Raw genomic sequence first — 22,423 nt, forward strand, 5'->3', positions numbered from 1 at the left:
CCGGGTAGATGTTTTTGGAACTGTAGTTGTAGTTGCATGGACAATGTTTTCTGTGATGTATGCCACTGCATCATTGATAGGCTCCTGACTGACTGTACTGATATTAAAGTCTACCAGGTGTTGAAAGGTATTCCAGTCAGCCTGATCAATCTTTCACCGCGGTAATCTAAAAGGTGGGCATGGCATCCCTTTAAGTAGGCTGGTTATCATGGGGAAGTGATCACTTCCATAAAGGTTCTCTACCTCCCAAGTGATTGAAGGAAGGAGAGAGGGGGGGAGAGCATATAGAGAGGTCAATAGCAGAGAACGTACGGGTAGGCATGCGGAAAAAGGTGTTAGTTAAATAGGTCATTGTCATTGAGCATATGCTCTATGACACGTCCCCTTCCATTAACGTTTGCACTATGCCACAGGGTGTTATGTCCATTGAAATCACCCAGGAGTAAGACAGGAGTAGGCAGCTGCACAATGAGATCATCAAGGTCTTTCTGGGGGATATCAGCCCCAGCTGGCAAATAAACTGAACAGACTGTTAATAAGAACCCTACCATAAGGCAAACGCTACTGCTTCTATGTTGGTGGTGAGCGGAATAGTTTGAAATGGGTTATGGTTGCCCAGAAGTACAGCAACACCCCCATGAGCAGGGTCCATCCCCAGTTCTGTCCTTTCAGACGATAGTAGTGTTATGAAGGGAAGGGTTTTCATTTGCCTTCAGGTATGTCTCTTGTAAGCAAAAGCAGACTGGCTCATGCTTTTGCAGAAGGGCCTTGATGTCATCATTGTTTTGCCGGAATCCACGACAATTCCATTGTAGGAATTTAGCCATTATTTTGGCTTTGTGGGTCCATCAGGCGACTTCCGAGGTGCTGAAGGCTTACCTTTTTCAGTCTTGGCTTTATCCTTCCTGGGGAAGTATGGATGCTGTCCAGTGTCCATATCCTCCTCAGCAAAGAGCTCTAAGACTGAATCTTCTTGTACCTCCTTCTCCTCGACATCCATGTTTTCTTGGGGATACTTCAAACTAGGGGATACTTCAAACTTTCTTAGTCTTTTCTTTCACAACTGCTTTTTTTACTTGGGGAGATACCGATATAGGAGTGGCAGCTGATTGGTCTTTCTGTGCAGGTTTTGGAGGACTTAAGAGATAACATGCGATGGGAGTGAATGATTCTTTGGGAGGGATGGTCATGTCCGTCTGAGTTCCAATGGAACATCTCCCTGCTACCTTCTGGGTGTAGGTAGGTTTGTTGATATTCAGAGGTTTCACTGCTTTCCTTGCCTCCTGGTATGATATATTTATCTCTGCCTTCAGCCATTGAATTTCTTTTTCTTCTTTCCACCTCTTGCATGCTCGTGAATAGGCTGGATGTTCTCCCTCACAGTTAATGCAGGTGGGTTTTGCGGCTGAACATGCTGTTGTTTCGTGGTCCTTTGCACCAACGTCGAGCACACGCAAGGACTCCATGGCAGGCCATTTGAGAATGTCCATATTTCTGGCATTAAAACACTGTAAAGGGTTTGGAACATATGGACGCACTGGACAGTTGATGTAGCCAGCTTTAATCTCATCAGAAGACTTAGGTGACTTAAATGTCAGGATGATGTTTCTGGTTTTAACAAGTTTCCCATCCCTACGTGCATTAATTCTCTTAACGGCAATAACTCCCTGTGGTTTCAATTCCGAGCATGTTTCCTCCTCGGTAACGTCAAGAAGGTCCCACTCTGAAATTACACCTCTCGATGAATTAAGTGTTCTATGTGGTGTCACTGTTATGGGTATTCCTCCAATTGATATTACTCGGAGTAGCTGTTCAGACTGCCTGTCATTTTTAGTTTCAATTAAGAGATCCTCAGAACGGAGCCTCTTAACTGATTTGGATGAACCTGCTAACCCATCTAACCCTTTCTGTATAAAGAAGGGTGACATTTTACCAATAGGTTTTTCATTGGTGGAGTGTATAATTAAGAACCTTGGGACAGGCCCTGATGGTATTTCGGTTCGCTGCCTCTTTGTAGCAATAGTGCTGTCTGTGTCGTCATCTATGTTTGCAGATAGGGACCGGATTGGGGGCCCCCTGAAGAAGTAAGTTTATCAGGATTCAGAGTTTTTGAAGTGATTCAGTGCTCAGGCTCCCCACCCACCACGGAACCCAAAGGGACATCCACTACCCAGCATGCAATAAATGCACTCGGGAGTGGAACTCCAGGGCTACCCAGACACCATACCCACACCGCCGCCAGCCTGAATCCTGACCTCAGACCATGGGGGTAGGGACATGGCATTGACACGGTTGACCCTTGCAGGCAAGCCTACTAGCCGATTGATCCTAGCCAGGCCTTCCAGGGCCACCCATCTTGTCGAAGCAGGGGCCAAAGTGGTGTACTGAAGCTGGGCCCCTCGACCACCAGGATCCCCCTTTCCGAATTTCCACGGGTCACAGCGCACAGCAAACACGCTGGATTCCATTGATGTTAGCCTGGAACCTAGGCTGTGAGTGTTGAATCCCAGTGATGCTAGTCTCGAAGTCCAGTAGCATCGCTGGGAGGTCCCCTCACCACATACAGGTGGCCATGTCGAGGGAATTAGACTGATAAATACAGCCAGTTCCCGCTTTATGAGTTCCCGGGTTTACGAGGTTTTTTTTTTCAAGTAGCAACAAAATCGAAAATATGAACATTAATTGCAAAAAATTAATGTTAAACATTCATAAATATTGCATTTCAAACCATGCACCTAGCTATACAATACAGTGCACCCCGCTTTTCAATATTAATCCATTCCAGACACACCATAGTATCATGAAAATATAATGTGAACACAATAACACATTGTTTCATGGTAATTCGTTCCACAACCTCGAAAGTTGAAATTTTCGCTATATAACTCTCTAAATGGTCATTTTTACAGTGTAAATTGTATTAGTTAGCAATTCAAATCATTAAAATGCATTACACTTTAATCGGTATCATATGTTCTGTTATAAGAAATAATTTTGAATGCCTTTGTGATATTTTTCTAAAGCACATTTCTGGAGGTCACTACCATAAAACAATAAAAACAATTTGAACTTTCCGGTTTACTGGGCTTTTCTGTTACTGCAAGCAGTTATAAATGGGTAGTAAAATCCATGTTATTGCATTTGAAAAAATACCAATAGCTGGAATTGTGTGGGTTTTTATGTTATTATGGTGAAACGTGTTTCCCCTTTACTGAAATCTTCAATTGTATAAAAAACATAAATAAATTTTCAGAATCTTCTTTTAATTCCTTTTTTTAAGCTTCGTAAACTTGTTACTCCACACAAATCATGTTAGTTGCAATTTGTGCATACCATTAAAAAATGCTTATGCATGCTATTGAAATTTATAAAAAGAGAAGATTATCTTGGAAACAAACATCTCTTGAAGAAGACAACTCCTCGTGCAACAAACCAATGAGTGCCGAGCCAATAATGAGTGATCAACGAGTGTGCATTTAGTTGATGATGATAATGAAGACTAAACATTCTTTAACATTTGTAAGTCATAAATAATTTCTTTATTATTATACTTTGCTTGATTTTACAGGCTACGTTTTCATTTCTTTGTATAAATCAATCATTGTTTAAACATAAACTAATTAGCTAACTAATTTCATTGAGAACGTAACCCCTATTTTTAACATTATGTCTATGGGTAATAAATTCCTGCTTTAAAAGTTTTCGCTTTACGAGCGTGCGCTAGGAACAAATTAACTCGTAAAGTCGGGAACTACCTGTATACAAAATAACAATGGACCCAACACCAAACACAGGGGGGACTCCACTAATGACATTAGTCCACGAAGAGCTGTTTCCATTGATTAGCACTATCTTCTCCCACTCAACCTTCCTTTTATCCATGGTAGCAACTTGCCCTTAATACTATACTGCTCCAATTTGTACAGTAGCCTTCCATGTGCAACAGTATCAAAAGCTTTCCTGAAATCCAAGTATATGATATCAAAATTATTTTCTGCATCCAGTTTTTTTTTGACCACATGATAGTATCCAATCAAATTGGTCAGACAGGACTTCCCCCTAACAAACCCATGCTGTATCTGAATGTCTTGTCTAGATTATTCTGCAACGATTCTTTAACCAGTGACTCCATTGTTTTCCCCAGAACAGAAGTTATACTAACAGGTCTGTAATTACTCATGTCACCCTTGTGAACTGGGAGATACATTTGCACGCCTCCAGTCTGTGGGAACCTCCCCTGAGTAAGCAAACCCTTAGCCAGAATTATGGCTAATGGATTGCTTACTGCCTTTGCTGCCTACTTTAATATTACTGGATAGATCCCATCCACCCCAGGTGCCTTTCTTATGTTTAACTTCAACAATTTCTCCTCCAGTTAGCTTTGAGTTATTACAAAATCATTTAGCTCCCTGTTACAGTTTGATAAGGTTCTGGCATCCACTTCCTTACAGAATTCCTCATGTGTGAATGTAGATGCAAAATACTCTTTCAGTTTGTCAGCTACTTGAGCAGAATCATCAACAACTGAACCATCAATATCAATTGGAAAATCTAATTCATCCCCCTTCCTTCTTTACATAAGCAAAAAGTATTTACTGTTTTTCTTTGCATCCTTTGCCAAACATTTTTCGTAATCTGTCTTTGTCTACCTAACCTCCTTTGTGACTTGATTACAGTAACTTATATCTACCATAGGCCTGTGTCTACAGATAATTTATAGCATCCCATGCATTTTTTTTTTTTCTCTGTCATGAGTCTCATTAGTTCACCTGACATCCATTTAGGCCTTAACCTTGTACTATATTTCTTAGTTGGTATGAAAAGCCTAATAGCTTCCAAGATTACTTCCTTGAATGCTTCCCATTTAGAATTTGCTGTTGGTAACATCATCAGTTGATCCCACTGTACAGAATTTAAAAACTGTCTGAGACCCCCCTGTAGTCACCTTTACAAAAGCCCTTCCCTTTAACCTTGATGGTAATTACAGTTTTAAGTAATTTTCAGATCAGTACATTGTGATCACTGTCCCCAGTGGTTCCTTTATCTGCAAATTCTTAATACATGAATAATCACTGCTGATAATCAGATCAAGAGTATTACTCCCTCTGATTGCTTCTTGAACATGCTGCTGTAGAAAACAGTCATCCAATAAATCCAAAAAAGTCTTGCTAGTGTGCGAGTGACCAATCCACAAGTTCCACTCTGTATCTGGGAAGTTAAAATCCCCCATTATAAGACAATTTGATTTACTGGCCCACTATTTCTCTGTACAGTTGTTCGTTGTACTCATCAGAGTCATTAGGACTATAACACACTCCCATGCTTACATCACACCAAACTGACTCAACACTACACTGCCCATCCATGTCAACTGGATGCACTTCCTTAACTAACAGCATGACCCCCTCCTCCCTTATTATCCGTTCTGTACACATTGTACTCCCCAAATTCCAATTCTGCATTCCTTATATCTGTGTGACACCATGTCTCTGATACATCCCAAAATTTGATGTCTTGTACAGCACCTCAAATTCATCAAATTTATTTACTATAATCCAGCACACACACACACACACACACACACATACACCAATGCACCTATTCTTACTCTTAGTTACCATAAAACAGCCCATGTATTTACTTGTTTAATAATGACTCTCAGCAGTCATTGAAATCCTCAGCACCTCGCTTTCCAGGTTGCTACTCATTCCAACAGAAGCAATTCAAGAATCACTTTCACCTCTGCCTGCAGCTACTGTTAATCTATTAGTCTGTGAATCCCACCAAGCTAGCAATTTTCCAACACACCTAACACTGCCTCGATAGCATCAGCAAATATTCTTGTACCCTTTCTATTTAAGTGCATCCCATCCCTGTAGAAACAATCTCTCCTGTTAACAGAGATTGTTTCTGCTATGGGAAGAGTCCAGAGGATCCTCCACAATATTTACAATATGGGGTACATGATGCCATTCAGAATTTTGCATCACAGTTTTTCTTTCATTGCAAACCATGTTAAGTATAAGTGAACTTTGAAAACAATTCATTAACTGAAATTTTTATCAAAACTCTTTCATTATAAGACTAACAAAGCAATAGCAATTACGGGAAGTAAGCCAGAACCTAAACATAATTTTGTTATAAATTAAGATTTTTTTTTAAAACAGTATTTGACAACCCACTATAAATTTTCTTATATTGGACTGTCAAATATCTAGTTTATGCAATATTCAAACTAATTTCAATCTGGATACAAATCCACATACCTGAAATATCTATAAATATTTAAATACTATTATTTTATTTGTATCACATTATTTTCATGTCACTGTTTGTCCACAAAGTAACCCTGCAGTGGCATCCATGAAGATTCAGTGCTGTTCCACATGTCATGTTGGAGAGTATCAATACATGGTGAAATAATTATTTAATTTCCATAATGTCTAACAGCAGCATTTATTTTCATAGCCAGCAGTCATGTAATCAATTTTATGAGTTAAAATTTAAATATGAAATTAGTAATTGATGCATTTATGCAAATAACTAACTAGCACTATAAATCAGGATATTATAACAGTTAAACCAGTACTGTAATGGATAAGGTTTCGTGTGCATTTTAACTTTGGATATATATTGATTAAATCCAAATGTAGGTGGTTCCTCCAATTATTCCTTGGTTCAATCAAATCATTGGTCATGAAGTCTTCTTATGAGACTCCAGCAACTCATCACATCTTCAGCATCCACTTCCAGGTTAAGGCGTTTCATCATTTCTAAAATTCTCTTTGTAACATTTTGTTTTTTTTTTTTAGAAATCTTCATAGTCTGGGACAAAATGCAGACAAAATTTTCTCTAAAAACTCTTCATAGTGAACTGTTTGATATCGTTCCAGCTTGCAGAAATGTTTCTCACTGACATAAGGATAAGGAAGGTTATATACCTTCCGAAACAGAGTTGTTGCTGCTTTCTTCCTGTCTTGGCTCTGAAAACTGGAGGGGGAAGGGGGTTGTGATGTATTATCAAATATATATAAGATATGTATGGTACAAAATCAAATTTAATTATAATGGTTCCTAGACATAACTCATTATCCATATGTGTAATGTGTCTATAGAAGTGTGTGTGTTCACAGGGTGATTTGTGTGGTTGTCCTAAGATTGGCTACACCTAGAAAAACAGTTCAACTCTACCATGCAATTCTGTGATGATACAGACTCTGTAAAGCAGGCCAAGTGTGAGCAAAGTGTGGTTCGTGTAGCATGTGTGAGTAAAACAACAACACTTCAGCGTTGTTTGGCTCTTCACCACCAGGAAGCAGCAATAAAATGGAAGGCTGCTACCCAAACATTCATCCCTGGTGCGAGGAGCCAGATGTCTACTACCTGTCTGCCCAGGAAAGGGCAAGTTTGCATCCACAAGAGATAGTGCCATACTGTGAGTGCAGAAAAATCCCATACCCAGTGTACCATCAAAAGGAACACCATGCTCCTAGAAAATAGATAACCAAAAAATCAAGAATCCTGTCCCACCAGGACTATCATTTTATATTTAAAAAATAAATAAATAAAAAATAGTGGTAATTAACTATTGAGCATAACAAATAGAATATCTTCTTCTTCTTCCAGTCACATAGCTCCCTGAGGAGCTGTTGTGGCCACCAATAAATTCCTCCAACTGCATCAATTGTGTGCTATACAAGCAGCATCGCAAAGTGTCATGCCCAGAAGTTCACTGATCCCATCCTTCCACTTAGTTGCAGGTCTTCCTCTGCACCTCTTCCCCTCAGTTTTTCCTTCCATTATATTCTTCAAGAAAGTTTTCCCTTCTTACTATATGACCAAAAAACTTGAGTTTTCTTCTGTTGATGCTAAGAAGAAGAAGAATTTTTGGCCTGCCAATTTTATTCAATACCCACTCATTTGTTCTTTGATCCAAGTAAGATATATGAAGTATTCTCTTGTAACACCACATTTCAAATGCCTCAAATTTTCTTCCTGTCAACTCTTTTCAGATTCCATCCTTCAACATCCATAAGTGGCAACTGGAAAAATTAACGTATCAATGATTCTCAGTTTCGTCTTTAGGGGCAAATCATGATCTCTCCATAATTTTATCAGATCAGCGACCAACGTTTCAGCAATTGCCTATTGTCTCTTTACATCGTTTGAGCAGTCACTATTTTTATTTATTCTTGACCCTAAGTAATCAAATTCATCAACTTCTTCGATATCTTGCCCATTAACCTTCACTTCACTTTACTTTACTGGAAACGAGATTATCACCAATCACCATAATTTTAGTTTTACACACATTCAGAAACAATCCTTTTTTCTTACTTGCTTCACATACTCTCCTCAGAGTTTCTTTAAGATGATCTTCAGTTTATCTTCAGTCCTCCAATTTTGATGCCAGTCTTTAAATCTTCCAAAGCTTCACACATGATATCTTCGGCATAAAGATTAAAAAGGTGAGGTGACAAAATACAGCCCTACCTGACACTGTTAACTATTGTGAAAAAATCCATGTTTCCCATTTTAATTCTCACGGTTCCTTCCTGTTCCTGGTACAGTAGCTTAATCAGTGAATTATGTGGATTGGGAAACCCATAATAGTCATCGTTTCCCATATTTTCTCATATTGAACACAGTCAAATGCTTTTGCATAATCTATAAAACACAAAACAAATGAAACATTGAATTCTTTGCATTTTTCAATGATCAGTCATAGACTTAAGATCTAATCTCTGGTTCCTCTACCCCTTCTGAAACCTGCTTGCTCTTCTGGCATTTCTTCTTCAAGTTTTCTTGAGATTCTGTTTAATGATTTTAAGAAGAACCTTGCTAGCATGAGAAATTAGGCTAACAGTCCTGCAAATTTTCAGATCTCCTTTTTTTGGTAAGGGGGTGAAAATTGATTTCTTCCAATCTGATGGCCACCGTTCCATTTCCCAAATTTTTACAATCATTTTATGAAAAAACTTGGCGCCCTTCACACCTGTAGCTTTAATCAATTAAGCAGGTATTTCATAAATTCTAGGTGTCTTGCCACATGTTAGTTCTCTGGTGGCTTTTTCGACTTCTTCCTTCAGTGGTACTGGTTCATGATCACACTCTTGAAAAGGGGATGGCAGATCATTAGTGCCAGCAAGTGCTCAGAAGAGCTGCCCACAATATTCTTTCCACCTTCCTTTGATTGTGTTCTGGCGCCTCTGTAGCCAGGTGGGCAGGAGCAGCAGTGCTTAGCACAAGCTTCTTGATTAGACCGGAGTTCGAGCCAGTGACCACCAAATACGGGGGCTGCGGAGAGGTCAGGGAATGACCACCGCATATCCCCGGAGTAATATGACCTTAGTTGCTAATGCTCCTAAAAACCAAATAACAAACAACAAACAATTGTGTTCTCCTCTGTTCAAATTTCCCCTTTGGAGTCCTTAATTGCATTAAGTTTTGGTCGGAACTTTTGTGTTAAGGACTTAATTACATCATACATCTTTTTAATGTTGTTTCAATTGTTGTGGTATTCTATTCCTTTCCACTTTCGATTGATATAATCCTGTTTGTCCTGGCTTAAAAAGCACTTGATGACTTTGCTTAGTTCCTGATACTGTTTCCTTGTACACCTGGGCTTTTGCAGTTCTTCTTGGCTCAATAAGTTTAAAAGTGTCTTCTGTAATCCAAGGCTTCCTGGTCTCTAACATGTCTATTTGCTGAATCCTTAATAATGCTTTTTGCATTTTCCCACATTTCCTCAGGCAGCATATCGTCATCTAGTTCTAATACAGCTTGAAAACGATTGCCTGTTTCAAGCATATAATCGTTTGGAATATTTTCTACATCCAATCGTCTAGGGAAAACCTTATTCATGGTCTTTTTCAGCTTCAGCAAGAGAATGATGTGGAGTAGCTGATGATCACTGCCACAATCTGCTCCAGAAAGTGTTTTTGCTGTGATTACACTGGAACACTACCTTTGCTGCATAAGGACATAATCAATCTGATTCCTTATTTTATGATCAGGACATTTCCTTCTTGGGTGCTGCTGAAAGCAGGTATTACATATGCCAGACTGTTCAGATGACAAAATTTAATTAAACTTTCACCCCACTAATTTCTAGTAGCAGTAGTAGTAGTGGATTGTGATGCAAGAAAGCAAGTGTATGAGCTTATGCAGCATCACCCAAAAAAAAAAAAAAAAAAATCACACCATTCTCTCCAAATGCCTGTCCAGTTCCTCCTTAAATTTATTCAACCTATCAACTTCCACAACAACAGATGGAAATTTGTTCCAGCAATTAACAACCCGCTGGCTAAAGGCAAATTTCAACACATCTATTCTACATCTGTCTTTTCTTAATTTGAATTTATGCCCCCCTTAGGTTTGTAATCTGAACAAGTGGAAGGATCCCATCAGAATTCAGCGTGCTCAACTCATTCAAGGCCTTATACACCTCAATCAGACCACCATGCAGGTGCCTTGCCTCCAGCCACTGCAATTTGCAGAACTTAAGCCTCTCTTGGTAAGAGGATCCCTTCATTCCCCTCACCAATCTTGTTGCCCTTCTCTGTACACACTCAAGCAAATCGACATCCTTCCTAAAATGACGCCTCCAGACCTGTACGCAGTACTCAAGGCGTGGCCTGACCATTGCCTTATACAAAGGGACAATTACCTCCTTTTCCCTGCTAGCAAAATTCCTATATATCATTGACAAAACCCCATGACCTGCCCTGGCAGCCTGGTCTGCATTGCTCAGAAAACTTCATATCTGACTGCACAATTACTCCCAGGTCTTTTTCGTTTTCTACCACCTTAAGTGTATTACCACACAGTTGGTACTTTTCTCTGGGGTTACTTCTGCCCATATGCAGTACTTTGCATTTGTCAAGGTTAAACTTCAGTTGCCACTTCTTAGCCCATCTGCCCAAATTATCTAGATTCTGTTGCAGTAGCACACTGCCATTACTGTCATTAACAATCCTGCCAACCTTTGTATCATCTGCAAACTTCGACACTAAGCCTGATATCCTTCATCAATATCATTGATAAATATACAAAACAACAGTGGACCCAACACCGAACCCTGTGGGACGCCACTAATAAGATTAGTCCACGAAGAGCAGCACCCATTGATTACCACCCTCTGTCTTCTCCAACTTAATCATCCTTTTATCTATTGTAGCAACTTACCCTTAATACCATTCTGCTCCAATTTGTACAATAGTCTTCCATGCGCAACAGTGTCAAAAGCTTTTCTGAAATCCAAATATATGATATCAAATGATATCAAAATAATTTTTTGCATCCAGTTCCTTTGTAACCACATCATAATAACTAATCAAATTTGTCAGACAAGACTTTCCCTTAACAAACCCATGATGTGTCTGAATTATTGCTGCAGTCTTGTCTAGATGATCCTGCAATGCATCTTTAACCAGTGACTCCATTATTTTACCCGGAACAGAAGTTAAACTAACTGATCTGTAATTACTCGTGTCACACTTCAATCCCCCTTTGTGAATTGGGGATACATTTGCACATCTCCAGTCTGTGGGGACCTCCCCTGAGTCCAAGGATGCTCTCAAATTATGGCTAAGGGTGTACTTAGTTGCTTTCCCACCTCCTTTAATATAACTGGATAGATCCCATCCACCCCAGATGCTTTTCTTATGTTTAACTTCAACAATTTCTCCTCCACTTTTCTCTCAGTTATAACAAAATCATTAAGTACCCTGCTACAATTTGATAACCTTGTGGAATTTTCAAACCTTAATAACTCCTCATGTGTGAATGTAGATGCAAAATACTCATTCAGTTTGTTTGCTATCTGAGCAGGATCATCAACAGTCGAACCATCGATATCAAGTGGACCAATCAGATTCATCCCCTTCCTTTTAGAGTTTATATAAGTAAAGAAATCCTTGCTGTTTTTTTAGTATCTTTTGCCAAAGATTTCTCGTAATCTGCCTTCGCCTACCTAATCTCCTTTGTGATCTGATTACAGACTAGCTTATATCTGCCAAAGGCTTCTGAGTCGCTTGAAACATTTAGTAGCTGCCACTTTTGAAAGTATCTGCAATTCTGCCCAGACACGATAGGAGGGAGTATATGATGAGAACCTTGTCACTCAATTGATGCCAAGACCAAACCTACCACATTCCGGACTAGAAGAAACTGTTGCCTACTTCTGCATTAAAATCACCCATGAGTATCAAGAGCTGACTGGAGATTTTCATAATTAACGTCCATATCTTCATCTGTGGATGTCGGTGCATATGCAACTAAAACTGTGAGATTTACTGGCTGGCTCAGAAGTCTAACCGTCATGGTTCTACTATTAATAGGATTGTATCCAAGGAGAGACCTTGAACATTCTTTATTCAAAATGACAATTACACCATGTTCTTTTACTTGGTAACTTCCAGAAAAAACAACCAAAAACCCATTTCTAGTTTTGAAATGACCTTGTCCTGTCCAATATACAAATATAAAATATAATATAAAACATATAAAACAAATATAATATAATATAAAATATAAAACAAATATAATATAAAATAGAATTTACAAACTATTAAATGTACAGGTGACCCCCGCTTAACGCTGATAATTTGTTCCGGAAAAACAGAGTGCTAAGTGTATCCATGCTAAGCGAGGGCCGCATTCCCATAAGGTAACATATGTATTTGTGAGTTGCGGTCGGTGCCATAGGATATTTCTTGTTTATTTGTTTGTTTTGGTTTTTAGGAGCATTAGCAACTAAGGCCATATTGCTCTGGGATGTGCGTTAGTCATTCCCTGACCTTTCCGCTTCCTACGTATTTGGTGGTGACGGGCTCGAACCCCAGTCTAATCAAGAAGGTGTGCTACGCACTGCTGCTCCTTCCCACTTGGCTACGGAGGTGCCTAGGATATTTTTTAATCAATAATAAACGGTAGTGAAAAGATGCACAAATGTCGGTCAAAATATTTAATATTCAAATATTTGTACATATAAAATATTCTGCATTACAAACGTATATAATTATGTGGTAACTTCTTATGTATCAAATTAAACTTAAAATTCCAATTAAAATCACGAATTTAATTGATCTAAATTGATTTTAATTGATTTAATTTAATTGATGAATTAATCATGAAAAATGTGTTGATTTTGGTCCTCTTCCTGGTAAATTAAAAGGGGTTTTAATTTAAAATCCCCCGCAGCGTTACCACCCAATAATAAAGTCAACCGATCCTTCGCCGCTTTGAAACCTGGCATGTTTTTTTCTTTCAATATGAAACTTCTTTTAGGCATTCATTTCGAAAAAAGTCCTGCTTCATTTATGTTAAAAACTTGAAGTATAACACATAATACCCCATAATACACATGAAGTATAACACATCATTAGTACCAACATTTACGATATCAGCTTTAGTGCCCTCAAAAATGAAAACTGTTCTACATCATCATTAACGTTTGCTCCTCACAGACATACACTGGTCCTACTAGCATTTGCAGTGGATGCAAGAAAGCAAGCTTATACAGCATCAGCCAAAAAAAAAAAAAAAAAAGACGCTTCCCACTTCACCTATTCATTCCCTCTAATAGTTTGTCCAGTTCTTCACTGAATTTATTTAAACTATCCACTTCCACAACAATTGATGGAACAACTGGCTGTTTGTTCCCACAATCAACCAATCGCTGGCTAATAGCAAACTTCCACACTGCAACCATCCCTCCTCAATTTGAATTTATGCCCATGCGTGAGTGGTCTGAGCAAGAGGAAGAATTCCAATAGCATTGAGCTTGCTTAATCCATTCAAAGCCTTAAACATCTCAACCAAATCACCTCACAGGTGCTTAGTCTCCAGATGCTGCAATTTGCAGAACTGAAGCTTTTCTTGGTAAGTGCACCCCTCTGTTCTCATTCCAGCATCTCCACATCTTTCAGAAAATGAGGCCTCCAGACCTGTATGCAGTACTCATGCTGTGACCTGACCACTGCCTTATACAATAGGATAATCACATTCTTATTTCTGCTAGAAAAATTCCTGTATATCATTGACAAAATCCCATGAGATGTCCTGACAGCCTGTCTGCACTGCTCAGAGAACTTCATATCTGACTGCACAATTACCCCCAGATAATTGTGCAGTCGGATATGAAGGTCTTTCTATTTTTCACTCCCCTGACTGTAGTACCACACAGTTGGTACATTAATCTAGGGTTACTGCTGCCCATATGCAGCACTTTGCATTTATCAATGTTAAACTTCAATTGCCATTTCTCAACACATCTGCCTAACATTTCTAGATCCTGTTAGAAATGTATACTATCATTACTATAATTAACATACTGTTATTATAGTAATATAAAGTAGCATACTGTCATTACTATAATTAACCACCCTTCTAACCTTTGTATCATAAGCAAACTTGGACATTAAACCTAATATGCCTTCTTCAATATCACTGATAAATATAGAAAACAAATAGGCCCAAAACAGAACCCTGGGGGATTGCACTAATAACATTAGTCCATGAAGAGAAATGACCATTGATTACTACTCTCTGTCTTCTCCTATTCCAGCAGTTCCCAAACTACTGAGATTTACGGACCCCTTCAAAAATCAAAACAAGTTTGCGGACCCCCTTCAAAAAAGAAAACCTAGTATGAACGCTGGGTTTTCTGAAAAGAAAATTCAAAGTTAACATGAGAAACAATTCAACTTTATTCTTATTTTTATGCATATACATAATACTGTAAAATAACCACATTTATCAGATTTGCTATACACAGAATGAATAATTTGAAATATTGTATGTATACAATTATATACACTAATCTTATTGAAAATAAGTAATGTTCTATGACGAAGTTCACTGTGATTCTATCATTATTTTTTTAATGAAAATAAACACACATTACTTGATATCGTCTGAATGTTTCGCAGACCCCCCCCCCCGGGATCCGCCTACCCCACTTTGGGAAACACTATCCTACTTAACCATTCCTTTATCCATAGCAGCACCTTGATACCACACTGCTCTAATTTATACATCAATCTTTTGTGCAACAGTAAGAAAAGCTTTCCTAAAATCAAAGGATACGATATCAAAATTATTTGTTGCATCCAGTTCCTTTGTGATCACATCATAGTAACCAATCAAACTGGTCAAACAAGATTTCCCTCTAACAAACCCATGCTGTGTTTGAAGTATAATTGAGGCCTGGTCTAGATGATTCTTCATTACTTCTTTTACCAGTGACTCCATTATTTTTCTTAGGACAGAAGTTAAACTAACAGGTCTGTAATTACTTGTGTCAATTACCTTTGATCTTCCTTTGTGAACTGGGATTACATCTGCACATCTCCAGTCCACAGGGACCTCCCCTGAATCCAAGGTTGCTCTCATAATTATGGCTAAGGGTTTGCTTACTTTCTTTGCTGCCTCTCTTAATATAACTGGATAGATCCCATCCATCCCAAGTGCCTTTCTCATGTTTAATTTCAACAATTTCTCTTCCACTTTCCTCTCAGTTATTAAAAAATCATTTAGCTTCTGTTTCCACCTAACCTCTTTTGTACAATATATTTCCCATTTCTCTGAAAATAGATTACCGACAATAGCTATTTCCTGTGGGATTAGCGCTTCCTACCTTCAGGTATGTCACTGTGTTGACTGATGCAGGAGTATAAGCACTAGTGTTGAGCTGGAAATTTGAGTGCTTGATTGTAATTTACTTTGCTACATGTATTTTAATTATCATAATTATCATTTATAAGACCACCTGCCACATGAAACCTTTCTAGAAACAGTCTACTATATAGCAATAAGTCTTATTTCAGTAATTTTGTGAAGTTAATTTCTACAATATTTTGTAAATTTAATTCTTAACTTTTCTAATGTATATTTGCTAAGTTAAATTCCTTTCAGTAACTTCACTAATGGATAAAAAATTTTGGTAACGGTTTAATTTCTGTAATACTTTGCTAATTTAAATTTTGTAATCTTTCTTAAGTTCAAATTTTACCTAAATTTGTTACAAGATCCACTTTCGATGCATCATCTCAAGGCATCATGCCTCAGATGGAAATGCCTGTGGGCATTTCCACTGTGAGTCATGAGTTTGTTGCTTGTATAGATTGTGGCACATATTCTAAGGTCTGTCTAGTAGATAAACCAAGCTCAACTGACGATTCTTTTCTTTTCTTTGCATTCTATGTAAGAAGTGTAAAAATCTCAAATTAAAACTTGGCCTCTGTATGCAACCGGAATAGGCAGGCAAGTGTGAATGCCTTATTATGGGTGACTTTGATCTACCCATATTTGACTGGAATAAGTGGGAAGGAATCTCAACCATGGGGAACAAAATTTTTAAATAGACTAGATGATGATGATTATTTGTACAAGATGTTAGAGAAAATATCAGAGGTAAGAATATTCTAGACCTCATCATTTTTCATGAATGACATGAGCATTAGCAGTGGCATACGATACAATAAAGAAAGCTTATGCAGCATCAGCCAAAAAAAAAAAAAAAAAAACCACTCCCATTTCACCCCTCCATTCATTCCAAATGCCTGTCCAGCTCAGCCTTAAATTTATTTAGGCTATTAACTTCCACAACAAAAGATGGAAGTCTGTTCCACCAATGAAGACATCATAGAGCTTACAGTAAAGGAACCACTAGCAGGTAGTAATCACACAGTTGCTAGTTGGAAGGTGAAGATGTTGCAGTAAAGGCATGGATTTTAATTTCAGAAAAGGGGACTATAACAGTTTAAGGCACTACATGGCATCTATTAACTGGGCAGATTGCAGAGGGATGGCAAATACATTAGAATTATGTAATACCTTTAAAGAAATAATCACAGTGGCCATAAATGTATATGTACCATTTAAAAAATATTATGACGAAGTTGCAGAGATGGATGAATAGAGCTGGCCATTCTAATAGAACAAAAAAATAATAATAATAAAATAGCATGGGTGAGTTACAGGGTGATGAAAAGTACCAAATAAAAAAAATAACTGGATTGTAGAAGGTTTTGTTTCAGCCAGCAAGTTGTTGTTAACCAGAATAGAGTTGCCTCCGCAGGTAGCTGAGACTGACAGTTTGAAGAAATTTAAAGATCAACTGAACAATTACCTACATTAAGAGAGAAGCACATAATTTGTATTTGCTTTTTTTTTTTTTTTTTTGCAGCAAAAGCCTGTGGCTTCCTTGCACTATATGATTAATACCAATACTCAAAATAATGAATTAATATCAAATTATACTGTTTACAAAAAACAAAAAAAAAAAAAGAAAAAGTCAACCTTTTAAAACAAGTTAAAAATAAAAATGGCATAAGTAAAATCAAGGAGTAATTTTAAAAGGAGTAATAGCCAAGTAAACAATATGTAAATTTGCAATACAAATATCATTTGTATTGCAATTTACATATTATTTTCTAACTTTTATAAGCTGTCAAAAGCAAAGCTAACAAAAAAAAAAAAAAATGACGTGCCAAAAGCTACCCCCCATTGGGAGAGAAATGCTAAAACAATGCCGAGAGTGAAGATAAGGCAAGAGTTCTAGTACAATAATGGCATGGTTGATTAACAAATACACACATTTCACAAATAACACACTTTAACAAACTTGCGCTTACCTTATTTCCTCACTGCTAAAAAAATCCTTATTAGAATTCTCAGAAAAGTGGGATAGAGCTAGATCCGGACAAGTGATAGAAATTCCAGCTGTAGATGATGATGGAGTGGTCAGGTCCATAACTTAAATTTAAAAATAATAATAGAAATAATCAAAATTAAAATTGCCATGGGATTTAATACTTAAAACAGTCATATTCACTGCTAATTTTTTCAACCATTTAATTTTATATAAATTATTCATCTGGTCCAATGATAAATTTCAGTTACTGAAATCTACCACAACACCCAGAATTAATGCTCAGCAGATAGAATCTCTAGCTCTCTCAAACTGGCATCCAAAGTATTACCAGTTTTAAAAAACAAATTCTAGCAGATGAGGAATTCCACTGCGAATATCCACAAATTAACTTGATATCATGAGTCTATCACTCACTATAACATTACACTTTGCTTTTTATTCTCTAATAACTCAGTTTACACAGTAATCATAAACATTTAAATAAATAAATAAATATATATAGTCAAGACACCAAATTTTGTGGAGGAAGGAGCAGTCCAACAATTCTCCAGAAAGAGATGTTGCCAATTCATAAGATAATCAAAAGATCTGAATGTGCTTTATTAATCATATTCTAAACTAAGCAAATAGTACACAGAAAAGAATAGATTTTATATTTGCTATTGGTCTAACAGACGTATATTGCCTTATATGAATTTTACCACCCAATTAGGACTGCATTCCCAAGCAATCTGACTCAAAGTCACCTGTCAGGAGAGAGTATCAGCTATGAACCTGCACTCCTTTGCTGTCAGATTAATGGCCATATTTAAGGGAAATTCAACTCAGACATGTGCACCTGACTTGGGATATGCATCTAAGCAACTCAATTCCAAAGAGATCAAACCCAAAAACGAAGGCATTATAACCAGCACAACAGTATGAAATGATGCTGTTATACTAGGGATGGGGGGGGGGTGTCCCGAACTTTTGGTTTTATACACCATAGCAAATTTTAAAGAGGATGTACAATAATACTGCATTAATAGAATGTGTTTATAAAGTTACATTAAATTTAATGGGGTTATAATGCATGTTAATCTCTTCTTATTGGTATTCTTCAGTGGATTTTACAGGAGTTAGTTAAAGTCATCCAGTTGTTAGTTTAATAAAAATAATAAAGTTATGCAACTTATGCTGACTGTGTTAAGATCATAAAATACAAAAATATACATCCAGCAAGGTCAGTTAACAAAGACAACTATAGAAATTTCAAAATTTCTACAGTTCTCTTTTGAGGTCACTATCAGTGGTTTTCTGGCACTTATCCAAAGTGACCTTCTCATCGAAGTTTGAGTTATCTTCTGTTATACAGTACTGTTCTCCTTCTTCACATTAGGTTTGTGTTTGTTGGTACTGTGTTCAGCAGTTCTGGTGTTATATTAGTTTAATGGTGTGTTGTCAGCTGACCTATTATTGCTTTAATGTCCTCTGTTCACTGCTGCACATACACTTTACTGTGGAAGTTTGTGAGTGTTTTATTTCTTAGATGCCGAATTGGTGAGGTCATCTATTGCGAGGCAACCCTTGCTTTGCCCAATTACTATTAATTCTGGGAAAATCATGCAATCATGCGTTGAAAAGTTTGTAGCCTCAGTATGAAAGGGCAGTGGTGCAGTGAAAATTTCTGTACTTAATGTATGACACTTTAAATAGTAACCCACCAAGTTTCGTGCAGTTTCAATAGTCTTTTTTTAATAACAGGTCCAGAAGTCAAAAAAGTTGTGTGAATGAGAAAAGCTGGACAAAATCAGTCACACCACAATCATCCAATATTTGGGAGGGAAAAAAAGACTAATGCCAAAAGCAATTATAAGGATGTAGTTACAACACTGGGGAGAATGCCCCTTCCTATTCCATGGTAAAGAAGTGGGCAGTAGAATTTTAACGAGAAAGGGAGAGCTTGTTTGTTATTTGGTTTTTAGGAGCATTAGCAACTAAGGCCATATTGCTCCGGGGATATGCGGTGGTCATTCCCTGACCTTTCCACATCCTCCATATTTGGTGGTCACAGGCTCGAACTCCAGTCTAATCAAGAAGCATGTGCTATGCACTGCTGCTCCTGCCCAACTGGCTACGGAGGCACCAATGAGTGATAGGCCAGATGGGGGCATATTATACAGACCTTGTGAGGTGTTTGCATAAAAACATCAGACAAACACCAAGGAAAACTGAGAAAGGAGCCTTGTTCTGCCAGGACAATTCCTGTTCACAAGTCTGTCATTACCATGGCTGCACCATATGAGTACAATTTTGAAATCTTTGATCAACCCGTTATATTCACAATACCTAGTATTAGACTTTCACCCAAACAGGTGAATGGCAGGTGCTAGATCTTTCCTAATTTGAAAAAATATCTGGCTGGCATCTATTTTCTCACCAACAGTGACTCACTGTAGCAGATGCATTTCTGGGGGCCCAATGGGAAACTTTCTTTGCAGCTGGAATCAATGCATTTCAGCATCAGTGGCAAAAGCGCATTGGCTCCAAATGGGACTATGTTGTAAAGTAACATGTGATTAAACTCTACAAATAAACTCTCATACCCAGGCCACAAAGTTTTCAAATGCACCTTGCATACATGTCAGCCAATGCATATTTGATCTTATAATTTGTCCATTCCTTTAAATTTATTCAAACTATCCACTTCCATAATGTTAGGTAAACATTTTATATAATAATCAATTACTCTCTAGCTAAAGACAAAGTTCTATATACATATTCTGCAACCATCCATTTTCAATTTATGTTATCTGAGAAAGAATAAAGATGCTATCAACATTCATTTTACTCAACCCTTTGAAAGCCTTAAACACTTCAATTGGGTTACCACAGATATCTAATTTCCAGCCTCAATTTACAGAACTCTAGTCAGAAGTCTTTCCATTTATGTATAGGTAAATAAATGGATGATAAGAACATCCATTTATGTACCCTAACTCACCTGTTGCTTTTCTCTGAATCCTTTCCAACAGACCTATATCCTTCCTAAAATGAGGTTACCAAACTTGTAACCTCATTCCAAATATGGCTTAAATGTAGTATTCCAAATATGGCTTAAACATTACTTTATACCAGGAGTGGGCAACCTGTGGCCTACAAACATGCATAATCCAGCCTGCATTCATTTTCAAAATATATATATATAATAAATGGCCCAAAGTTTATTATATATATTTTTGGAGAATTTCTAACATAAATTTAGAAAATACTCTGCCGTTGCCACAACAAATATCGATCCAGATATCAATTCACTGATAAAAATAAACAATATCAAATCTATCATTAAATATAAAAATAAAATATTGCAATTTTTGTTATTGGAATTGTATTTGTATATTGTTACTATAACTGTCTTTTTGTAATTTTATCTTGAATTTATATTTAACTTTTCTTATTAAAAAAATTAATTATATGTGTATGTATAAATATTACAATAAATAACAAAGCTGTTTATGACAATTTTTTCTTTATACACCATTTTAATAATCCTAAAACTCGAGGGAGGAAAAAAAATGGCCCACATGAACCTCACAGACATTTTATTTGGCCCACCATTTATAAAGTTTGCCCACCATTTATAAAGTTTGCCCACCCCCTTTTTTATAGAATGAGATCATTTCCCCCATTGTCCCTGTTGCACAGTTCCTTATATAAGACAGAACCCCATAACCTGTTCTAGTAGCTTGTCTACACTGTTTGCAGAACTACATACTGAAGTGTACTCTTGCTAGGGATAATGGTATCATTAACCAGCCTGCCCACCTCCATATCATCAGCCAACTCATAAATCAAACTTGAAATATTTATTAATATTAATAACTATCAATAAGGCCAAATGATATAACATTAACTTTTGCTGCATTAGCAAAAAGTAATTAAATAAATAAATAAAATAATAAAAATTAAAATAAAACAGAATATTCATACTATTCTCTTGATGAATGCCTTGTAGGAATCTACAAGGCATTCATCCAATTCTATTTTAAACCTGCCCAGACAGTGTTGAGAGGTAATTCGGTTTTTTTTTTTTTTTTTGGCAAAAAAAATTTAAAACATTAAAAACACTAAGTAGTCCAACACAGAGAGCTTTGGTACCCCACTCATATCTTAATCTCTATTAACCATACCTTAATCCATAGTACTAACTTGCCACTAATGCTACACTGTTCTGATTTGTAGGTTGGCCACTAACCATACTATGGCAATTTTGGATTTGCTAAATTCCTGCTTCCTAATGTTAGAATGTTAGAGATGCAGCAAGAGTAAAAAAAAAATAAATAAAAAATAATCATAACCTCATGAGATATTAAGAATCTACAAAGAAATCAGTATAGATCTATGAAATATTAAGTATCTTCAAATAAAGAAACTTCTTGAAAGTAGTGAATAAAGTGTGAACTATTAAAAAAAAAATAACTATCGTAAAGGGGCATTTGTTTTCACAAAGGTAGATTACAATGGTCTTAGACATATTTTCAGTTCTTTTCAGTAGAACCGAATGGTAACTTTAACAAACACATATGCTAAATGGGAAATGTTTAAGGAAGATATTCTGGAAGCTATTTAGCTTTTTTCACACCAGTAAAAAGGGTACTGTTCAAGCTACAAACCAAAATAAAGACAAAAGAACTGATGACCTTTGAAAAGGAAAAAATGCATGGGATAATTATAAAACTATCAGGGGGATCTTGAATTCTATAGCAAATAAAAATTAGCCTGTAA

At 37.0% G+C, this 22,423-nt stretch overlaps 1 protein-coding gene across 2 annotated transcripts in view; it reads right to left on the reverse strand.

Annotated features, from left to right (window-relative positions):
- The window catches only part of LOC150091711 (uncharacterized), a 295,133-nt gene that overhangs the window by 247,070 nt on the left and 25,640 nt on the right, over nucleotides 1-22,423 (reverse strand). For both annotated transcript variants that reach the window (XM_090376590.1, XM_090376580.1), the window contains exon 2: nucleotides 17,640-17,760. In XM_090376590.1, the coding sequence (XP_090232716.1) occupies nucleotides 17,640-17,758 (119 nt within the window). In that variant the 5' untranslated portion in view covers nucleotides 17,759-17,760. The remainder of the gene's footprint in view (nucleotides 1-17,639; nucleotides 17,761-22,423) is intronic.

This window comes from Mastigoproctus giganteus, chromosome 1 (assembly GCF_048544385.1).
Source record: "Mastigoproctus giganteus isolate SK-2022 chromosome 1, ASM4854438v1, whole genome shotgun sequence".
NCBI lineage: Eukaryota > Metazoa > Arthropoda > Arachnida > Uropygi > Thelyphonidae > Mastigoproctus > Mastigoproctus giganteus.